The 10,052-nt window shown below is 53.6% G+C and overlaps 1 protein-coding gene across 1 annotated transcript in view; it reads left to right on the forward strand.

Moving 5' to 3' along the window:
- The window catches only part of LOC104465345 (rab11 family-interacting protein 5-like), a 7,279-nt gene extending 316 nt beyond the window's left edge, over positions 1-6,963 (forward strand). The window contains exons 2-3 of the mRNA XM_010078348.1: positions 5,137-5,323; positions 6,435-6,963. Coding sequence (XP_010076650.1) covers positions 5,137-5,323; positions 6,435-6,644 — 397 coding nt within the window. The 3' untranslated portion in view covers positions 6,645-6,963. The remainder of the gene's footprint in view (positions 1-5,136; positions 5,324-6,434) is intronic.
- The last annotated feature ends 3,089 nt before the right edge of the window (positions 6,964-10,052 follow it).

The raw sequence follows: 10,052 nt of genomic DNA on the forward strand, positions 1-10,052 counted from the left end.
CAGCTTGAAGCCTTGGCTCTCTAGAATCACGGTGGGGAATGGCCACTGGTGTCCTGTGTTTCCCCGAAACCAGGGCAGACGGTTTGATGCGCCCGAGACCTGCCCCAGCAGAAAATTCAGCCACATCAGAACTGCATCCGCATTTCACTCGGTGCTAATTTTTGGCTCCATCATCTTCCCTCTGCTTGCAAAATCGGTGCCTTTTCCATGTCTGCCAGGAGAGCTTCCAGCCGTTAATGGTCTCACAAATCCCTTCATGGCATGTGCGCAGCTCCTGCCCCTTCCCTTTTCATTAATTCACCTTTGGTTCCTTTCCTTTTTAAATGACCATCGGGTACTAAAAACCTTCTTTTCTCCATAGCCAAAAAAAAAAAAAAAGGAGTTTCACCAGGGTGGTGGCGAAATAGTGTTCTCCCGTCCCTCCTGCCGAGATGCCCGTGGGTTAGGGAACAAGTGGGACTCAGCCTTGAGGATAACGGGAATGGGAAGGGGGGTACCGTGGCAGTGCATCGGAGGAAAGAAGGGGCTGGTCCTCCTCCCAGCTCAGTCTTGGGCTTGTAGAAATGCTGTGAAGGAGAGGAAAAATGCTGATTTCAGGGCATGGAGTCTTGCTCTATGTCCTCCAGTTCATCTGGTTTTCCTGGTTCTCCTTCCTCTGGTCTGCCTGGGCAGGAGGAGATGGTCCTGGGCTCTGCCTGCCCAGGGTAGCGAGGATTAACCTCATTTCTGGTTTACACCTTCTAGCAGCGATTGATTTGATCCACATCACTTCTGTGACAGGGCAAATGGAGCTTCATGGGAGCTCTGAAATGATAAAATCCCATCTGGCCCCAAAATAATAGTGGTCGTGTCCCTGGGGAGAGAGAGGGCGGGATGGGGACAGCAGAACTCAGCTGAGCTCCAGCCCTCTGCATGGGGACCCCTCCTTGGCTCGAGCGTGGGTTAGACGTGCAAAATGACCTCAGGAGCAAAGACCAGCAAGAGATGGGTCTGTTAGGTGATTTTTAAATTTTTCTTTCTTTTTTTTTTATTTAAATTTATTGAGGCCAGATCCTCAAATCATTCTTAATTGGATTATTCATCCTTCAAGAGATACCCTTGCTAAAATCTGCAGATAGCAGCTATACAGAAACCTACTCATTTTGCTGGTTTGTGATGTTTCATGGAAAGAGAAGTGTCCTACAATCCCAAAGGGTCAAATTAGACAATGAGAGAAGTGTAGTCCCAGATCTTTGTACGTGCATCCATCCAAGGCTTGACTGGCTCCTGGGAGGAAGGTGGGCTTGGACCTAAGAGCTGGCTGTCATGTCAGTGCTGGCTTCGGTCATCAGACGTGTCTGAGAAGTCCTTGAACATCTCCGCTCTGGTTTCTTTACTGTGGATGTTTTGAATACTTGAAGAACCTTGGAAGAGTTACTGAGGTCTCTGAGGATCTGCACTGCTAAAATCAGGGAGATGTGACTAATTGTCATGGGAGGAGAGAGGAAAAGGCAGAAGGGCCCTTTTTTGGGTCCCCTCGGTGATGTTTGCCTTTCCTAGAATCATCTCCCATGAGGCTGGTCAGTGGCACGTAGACAATGGAAAGATATGGCTGAAAAAAAGGTGGAAGGAAAAAGGAAAGATGTCAAACTTAGAGCAGGCATGAAGGCTTAGCTGGGACAAAAGTGCCTTTCTCCTCCATCAGATACGGGAGGAGCTGGTGCCTGGTGCGGATTATTGAGTCTGGTGTGCTGGGGGGGCATGGAGACTGGCTGTGGGGACCCATAGCCTCTTCCCAGGTGGCCAGAGTGGCTTTCTGCTGGTCACCTTGTTCAAGATGGCAAGTCAGGGGTAGGCTGGTGTATCTGGGTGTCTCAGCACCTCCCGCCTAGCCTGGCTGGGGCAGCACCTGGTCGCAGTGAGCTGGGAGGTTGTGTCCTCCTGGAACAGCTGCTTGTGTGCCAGATGTGAAGATGCAGCCGGGGAATTTGGAGTCCAGAAGAGGACATGTTGGGATTGCCTTTGGAGATCCTTCCCTGCTCTCCTGCAGCCAGGGAGGGCTCTTGCTGCAAAACTCCTGCCGCTGGGGTGAGGTGGGTGCTTGAGCATCAGGTGACACTCAGGTGTACGGAGGGTCCCCTTTCTGCTCTTTGGGAAGGGCAGGATGGTGCCTTCACCGCAGGCAAGGTGTCTCTGGCCACGTTCCCCAGTTCAGGTGGGACCTAAAGGACAGCCCGTGATGGTGCTTTGGGGACTCTGCTGCCTTGGAGCAGCCCGGCGGTTGTGCAGCTCCTTACCCATCGATCCGGAGAACTCAGGTGTGACTATTGCAGCGGGTCACGGCACCTGTAGGTGACAGGATTGGGGACATCACAGGTGCTGAGGTGGTATTAACACATGCTGCTTTGTGCCTTCCCAATGTCAGGAGCGCAGCAGAATCGTCCTCTTCTGAAAAGGAGGTTTCAGTTTAATCACGTCCCCGTCTTTGTGGTTTGAGTGTAATCCCTGTGAAGCCCTCGGTGCTCGGACAGCAGCTTGCCACGTCCACAGACAGACGTGGCAGAGGAGCTGCTGATCCCAGATTCAGTCCTTCCCTTCTGTAGATCGTTTCTGCACGGAGGTCTGGCCCTCAGGTGCTATGTGATGCAGGCACAGCAGCTTACCTACAAGAAACTGATTTCCTTGGGTTTGTCCTTTGTTGTCTTGTTCTCTGTGAGAACCATTTTAATGGGGTGATGATAAAGACCTAATTTCTGAGTTGCTGTAGATTGTGCTCAGCAGTGACCTGGGGAGCGTGGGTGACAGCTGTGTGGTGACACAGCAAGGCTTGCTCAGAGAGGAGTCAGGGCTGTGCCTCTTTCATCCCAAGATGTTTCATCTTGAACGTGTTAAGCTGCATCATAGACTTACGGCCACTCGGATGCACAGTGGTGGATTGGGCGGGCTGTTGGTGAGCAACTAATTCTGCTCTCTCAAGTTCACATTCATCAACCAACGGATGGAAACACGTCTGACTTCTCAGCAGATCCATCAGGACGTCAGACATGGCTGTGAGGCATGAAGCAACCTCTGCTCCCCTGGCAGTACCCAGTGCCGACCGTCCCGGGGCGGGATGCAGGCAGAGCCACCCCTCCTGCTTTCGGAGCCTCTCTGAGCCACACGCCGAGGTGGCAGAGCCTCTGCTCCACTCAGCAGGAGCCCTGCACATGCTGCCCTCCCAGAGAGAAGGAATGGGATAATTTTTATTATTTTTTTAAAATACCTTTTCTAGCTCTGCAGAAATTAACGTGTTCCCACTTGGCAGCGCTGCCTGTGAGCAGCCGTGCAATGGGAAACATCCCTCTGCTTTCAAAACACACCCGGGTTATCCCCCTGGCATCCCCAGGCTGTTGCTAGTGTCCATTCTGTAGAGTGGCCTTGGTAAGTTTGGTCCAACAGAGGTTCCCTTGAGAGGTTTCAAACAGTTGGAGTGTTTGTGACGGGCAGGCAGTGCCCCGCAGCCGGGGTGTCCGTCCCCTGCCCTGCAGCCGTACCCTGGGCTGAGTCTCTGCGCTGGCTCTGGGGGTGCACAAGGTGACGTTGGCGTCTGGGGCTGCTCGTGTTCGGATCTGGCTGCGATGAGCAGTCCTGGCAGCTCCCCTGCTGCTCTCCTTCCCAGCCGCTGTGTTTTGAGGAACGGTAGAAGTTCTGCAGTTGGTAGTAGAGCTGTCCTCCCCAGGTGCTGCAGTGAACCCCGTCGTTTTGGGCTAGGAAGGGGGCTAGCAGTGGGTCAAGCAAGCGAAGTCATTACTTCTGTTTTTAAAGGGCCTGGAGATAAGGAATTTTTCAGGATCAAGCTGCCTGGGAAGCCTTGGCTCTGTCCACGTGCTTGGGCAGCTCTGACAAGGGGTGTTGATCCTTTGGCTTATTGGAGCTGGTCCGTGGCCACCATTGCTGGCCTCTGCTAGCAAATGGATGACGGGGCTTCAGCATGGTTCAAGAGGACTTCTGGACGTGCCCTGTCCTGACTGGTATGTCCTGATCCTCCACCGCTGACAAGGAACAAGGACACCAGCCTTGAGGACTTGGGCCGTGCACCTGATGCCTGATGTGATGCCACCTTCATCCCTCACCCATCTGGTCTGACCTGGAGCAAGGTTGAAAGCCACCTGTTCTGCTTTGGAAGCAGAAATCAAGCACAGTTGAGTGGTTGCAGCTCAAGTTGGACTTGAGAGGTGTCTGTCCCAGCCCAGCAAACTGCTCACACAGTGACTGCAGCGTTATACCTCCTCCCACAGCTTCTCCTGCCAACACCCTGAGGTCCCCATTTGTAAGGACAGACTGTGCTTGGCCGCCTTGCTTGAGAGCTCCTGTGAGCAAGACGATCTGAGAGCTCCTGGGTACATTTTAAGACCTTTTTTCATCCCGAATACGGTGCACAGGTCTGCTGTTCCTTGCAAGAACATCAGGTCACTTCTCTTTCCATCACGCTGAAAAGCAAACGTACTTTCTCTAAGCTCAGAAACAATCTTTTGGGTGAAGAGTGAGGCAAAAAAAAAAAAAAAAAGTAATTGCTCCATAACTGACAAAGAAGGGGCATTCAGACACCTTCTTCCCTTCCCTTTTGGCTAGTGGAGGGGGGCAGATGTGGTGATGTCTTCCAGGCAGGTGGAGTCCAGCTCTTGGGCTGAGGCAGTGCAGGGACTGATGCACCGTGGTGCAGGAGCATCCTTGAACCATCACTGGTGACCCCAGACACTAATCTGGGGGCTTCTGGGCAGCAAAACGCCCCTCTGCACAGCCCCTAATTACACCCGACCTGGGTTAAAATTCCCCCAGCAGTGCCAACGCCTGGCAGTGGGGAGTTTCAACCCACAGCACTCTCGGTGTGGACACAGCAGCATAGGTGTGGGCATGGGGATGTGTTCTGTATCTTGGCCAAACACGTCTTGGGATTCCTTATCCCCTCTCTGGGTGGAAGCAGTGCTGGAGAGCGCTGGGGACTGCCTGCTCTGCTCTCTCGGAGCGGGTGAGTTTCGAGCAGCACAGGCACAGAGGATTTAGCTAGTTAAATTTGATACATGGGTCCCATCCCTGTTAAAAACCATAGTGAGAGCCAGCAGCATCACTCAGCAGCTCAGCAGGGTGTTAACTGTCCAACCTCCTTGTTCTCCGTAGTCCTCACCCGGTGAAACCCATCAGCGCCGTGGTGCAGGAGGTCTCCAGCGAGAAGAAGCAGCAGCACAGGTCCAGCCTGACGACGGCTCTGAGCAATGGCCTGGAGAAGCTGAAGACAGTCACTACGAGCAGCGTCCAGCCTGTGGCCCCGTCCTCTCACCCGGAGAAAATGGACTCGAAGTTAAAGGTAGGAAACTGCTGCTGAGGTGAGAGGTTCCTACTTGCTTGAGATGTTGGATAGTTGGTGGCAGAGGTGCAGAGAACTGGTGCTGGAGGAGGTAGGACAGGGTCCTGCCACAGTGTGAGCAGAACCACGTGTGTTAACCCTGGCATCCTCGCTCCTGGTTGCCCAGCCTCCCGCTGGCCTCTCTTCCTCCGTGACCTGGCCTCTGGACCTTCTCACCCCAGCGCTCTCCCATTGCTGGCTTTGGTTTGGGGTTGTATTGTACAGCGTGCGAGCCAATGCCGGGTTATCCACCAGACATGGGAGGTGGAGGATGTGGGAGCTGCCTGACTGAAGGCCTGAAGGGTTTTTTCTCCTGGCAGAGGCAGAGGGAAGGTGTTCCCTGGAACATTACTCAAATGCTGCTTGCCTGGCTGTGTTTTAGACGCAAGCAAAATAACCTGTGTGATGTATCTGAGGGCACGGTGTCACGAGGGTCCCTTCTCCTTCCCTTTGCTGCTGCTCTCTTTGCCTCCCCAGTTCAACATGTAAAATGCTGCTACTGGGGTTCATCTGGATGGACTCCCCCCGGGCTCTCATCCTCTGGGATCTCCCAAGGGGTCTTTCTGCTCTTGGTTCTCTTCTCCTGCTGTCATCCAGGCCTGCTGCTGGAGGGCTGGGAAGGGGGAAGCCTGGGAGAAGGGGAGTAGCTAATGCCAAACCTCGTTAAGCCAGGCTAGCGGGCTCCGTTGTGCCCGCACCCTCAGCTTTTAACTGCTGGGGGAGAGAGGTTGGACATCGTCTTTGGAGAAAGGCTGGTAAGTGATTCACGCCGCTGGTGGCCGTGTTCCATGGTCACCTCTAGCTGTGTGGTGGAGGCTGCATTGGCCGGGATGTCCGGGCGGTTGTTCTGTCTCCGGTATTTTTGGGTGAGTGCATGGCACGAGGGAAAGCTGCTTTGTAAAGACACAACGTGATGGCTGCACAGTGTCTCAGGCTCATCAGGTCAGGTTTGTAAAGAAGACAGACATAGAAAATGGGATTGCTTTTGTTTGGTGCTGCATCTTGCAAACTCTTCTTTAGGGAGCAGCAGTTTCCATTCACCTCTGAATGTTCCTCTTGGTTTCTACCACAGGATCCCACCGTACTGGACCAGTCAGCCAAGTATTACCACTTGACCCACGATGAACTCATCCAGCTCCTGCTGCAGAGGGAGAAGGAGCTGAGCAAGAAGGAGGAGCACATCCAGGAGCTGGAGAACTACATTGACCAGCTGCTGGTGCGCATCATGGAGCAGTCTCCCACGCTCCTCCAGATCCCGCTGGGGGAAAACAAGACCAAGTAACCTCTCCCCAGAGACCAGCATCACTTGCCTCGAGCTCTTCTCCAATAACCACGCTGCAAACATCCCTGCACTCCCCCCTCCTCTTCCAAGAGGGCTCCAGTGGCTTCTGTTGGCAGAGTTTAGCAGGAAAGGTTCTCTGCTCCTTCCCGGCCCCAGCTTAGCCCAGCTCTGGCTCCAGGGACCTGCAGGGTGGTGGGCTGTCAGCCACCCCGTGGGGAGGAGCAGAGCCCTCCGCAGGAGGCAGATGCCTCTTTAGGTTCCTGTCGTTGTGACCGAGTGGCATCTTCTCAGGCACTCATCCTGCCGATGCTTTAAGTGGACATTTGAGAGCTGGAAACCAACCGCCTCGTCCATGTCTCCACCCTGCTACTGCTCTGCTCTTCTACCCATGCTCTTCCACACCTCTCTGGAGCGATGTACGCTGGCTGAGGGACGGTGTTAAACTGGTTGATGACATCAGGGGATGCTTCAACTCCATAAGGGTCTACCAGCATGTTCCCGTCCTCTGAGCCCGCTCGGCAAGGCAGCAGGGGGAAGGGGCTGCTGTTGGGTGCCTTCCTGCCCCAAATGAAGGGTCTCCATCAGAAGAGCCAGCTCCAGTTTGTGCGAGTACCGGATCGTGTGGGAGATGCTACACAAAGCGACAGTGCCAGAGGCTGTCAAGGACTCAAGCCGACGTCGCTGCCTGACTGTGAGCGGTGTCGGTTCCTCCGCTGCATGCATGCAGAGCCGCGATGCTGCCTCAGTTACCCCGCTCAAAACCGAACTCACGATACGGGAGAAGGGCCAGCGATGGTTTGTGGCACCATCAGTACTGCAGGAGATGTCACACACCACATCACCAGTGTGCCCGGGGGGGACTCCTGTGTGTACAAGCCACAGCTGAATTTTCTACTCAGTATTACACTCCCCTTTTCCTGCGTGCACAGGAATTGCTTCCCACTGGCAGCCCCACACCGTGGACTTTACGTCATCTTTCTCCACGCAACAGGAAAATGCCATCGGGACCGAAGCTCACGCACAAAGAAGGATGTCTGACCACCCGGCCACCTTCTACGTGTGACATCCTGCTAGGTCAGGCTTCCATCAAACACTCCCTGTCACCGCTAGCAATTCCGTAATCGCCGCAGCCTCCCTTCAGACCAGTATTAGCACCAAACAGCTCGAGTTGTATCGCATCTACACGCCCGCGGCAGGTCTCTGGCGTCCTGGACCCAACCCTGAGGCCTTGTAAGCCAGCTCTCTCCGGAGCTGAACGCTTCTTGCTGCTAACTGCTGAGCTGCCGTCTAAAAGCCTCCGATTTACACCATTTAACAACCGTGGATGATGTTAGCCCGAGGCGTGTGAGCGATGCTCCTGGACGCGCCAGAGGACAGCGCAGCTTTGGATCTGGAGATGCTGTGGAGAGATGTACAAAAGATGTTGCTCCCTCGCTCGTTCTGCCAGGATTTTTGGCTAGAGAAATGCCCGCGTGGGTGGAGGGTCGGTTGGCATGGGAATTGAGCTGTCTTGACACGAAAAGCCTCTTCTCTCTCCTGTAGATCTTCCAAAGTTACTGGATTCTTTTAAAACCTCCATATTATTTTCTCCTTACTTGCTTTGATGTCTGCCATGACTTTGAAAAACCGTGCCTTTTGCAATAGGACAGTAGCAATTTCCTACCAAAAAAAGGCTCTGAAATCCCCTTCTCAGTTCAGCGCAACCCATCTTGGGCACCTTTCTCTTCTGTTCACTGGCTGATCTGAGAAAGGTGAGTTTAGTTTATTTCGAAATGCAGACAGCAGAGCCTTCCTATCCCTGGGTGCAGGCTGCTTTTGGTCTCGGGTGGGAGTTGCTGCTTGAGCAGCTCATGGGATGTGGGAGACAGAGATATTCATGTTCCGAGACAAAATACAGCTGGGCAAAGACAGTATTGGGGTTGTGCTTGAAGTCTGAGGTTGGAGAAGCAGGCTGTCAGGGTAAGCTATCAACTAAAAGCAGATTTGGCATCACCGTCGTCAACATTTGGTCATATCGAGCCTGTAGAACGTGGTACGAGGAGGAGGATTTGTCACCTGGGAAGATAGCAGCCTTTCGTTCCGACCTCTCCAGTAGGAAGTCACCTGGAGCTTCACACTTCTCTACCCGCATCTTCGTGTCTCTCCTCCGGTGTGTCCCAGGTGTGGGGACTTTGGTTCTGGTGTGAGATGTGAGGGTCTGGGGGAAGGTGTTTCTCCTTATAGAAAAAGTACCAGAAACCTCTCTCTGCCTATGTAATCAAAAGATCCCACGGCTGGAGAGCTGCGTTCCCTTTCTGGGTGCGTAGCTCTCGTGGAGCAGCTCTCCATTTTCTCTGAAAGCGGGCAGGGAGGAGTTGTGGATGCTGGAAAGCTGTCCAGCGTCAGCAGAGCGGCGTGGTGCGGGAAGGAGAAGAGGCAGCGACGGGCAGGGATGCTTTAAACCAGGCAGGCATTAGGCAGGGGTGTAGAGCCAAAATCTTACACAAGGCTCGTGCTGGCTCTTCACTCCCTGAAAACTGGGATTTCTCCCCCAGCAGCGATGGGCGTTGTAGGTGCTCCCCACACACAAGTGCCAACGTTTCTAAGGATCTCGCTGCCCCTCCTCTGCCGTCGTGTTTCACCGCCTCCCTAATCCCCCCTCTGCCTTAGTCAGCGCTGCCTTCGTTTTTTTCTCTCTCCAAAGCTTGAATGTTTTGCACTTTATCTATCCACGTGAATCTCAGAGCTACCGCGAGCCGTCTCGAGCGTACGGCTTTTTCAGCAATACACGCTTCCTCCCATGACCTGCCTCTGCCGCAGCGGAGCGACGCCGTCCCCGAACCCATGGCAGCCCGTGCCGTCTCAGATGAGGCTGGAGCAAGCTGGGCTTAAAACTCTCCAGCCTTGACTTTGCAATAGCATCTCCTTGGCATCGCATGTGAGACAGGAAAAAAAACCCAAGCAGTGACCACAGCCAAGGCTGCCCTGATGTTTTCTGTCTGTCCTTGAGTGCTGAGAAGTCCAGAGGTATCTGCAAATGACGATTTGTGCTTAGGAAAAGGCGTCTTAAAGATGCTTCTGGCCTTGTTCTCTGTTCCTCCGCCCCGCAGATGCGGGGTTTCTCCCCCACCACACCGTGTTTATTCTCAGCGTAAGAGCGAGCGAGCTTGGCTACACCACACAGCAGCACTGAAGCTGGAGTCTGTACCATTTTTTTGTTAAAACCTCAAAGTTACCGGAGGGAAATCATTTTGAGGACCTGGATGTTTTCTCGTAGAAGGTGGGGATGAGAAAAAGAAGCGTGGGGAAATGTTCTGAAGTTGCTTATGTTCCAAATCTCCCTATTTAGTGATTTAGGTTTTTTTTTTTCCAAAACCAGGGAGGCAAGCAGCACTTCTGGTCAGGGGAACGCTCCGAGGGCTGTCGCTC

This window comes from Pterocles gutturalis, unplaced genomic scaffold (genome assembly GCF_000699245.1).
Source record: "Pterocles gutturalis isolate BGI_N339 unplaced genomic scaffold, ASM69924v1 scaffold48703, whole genome shotgun sequence".
In the NCBI taxonomy this organism is placed as follows: domain Eukaryota; kingdom Metazoa; phylum Chordata; class Aves; order Pterocliformes; family Pteroclidae; genus Pterocles; species Pterocles gutturalis.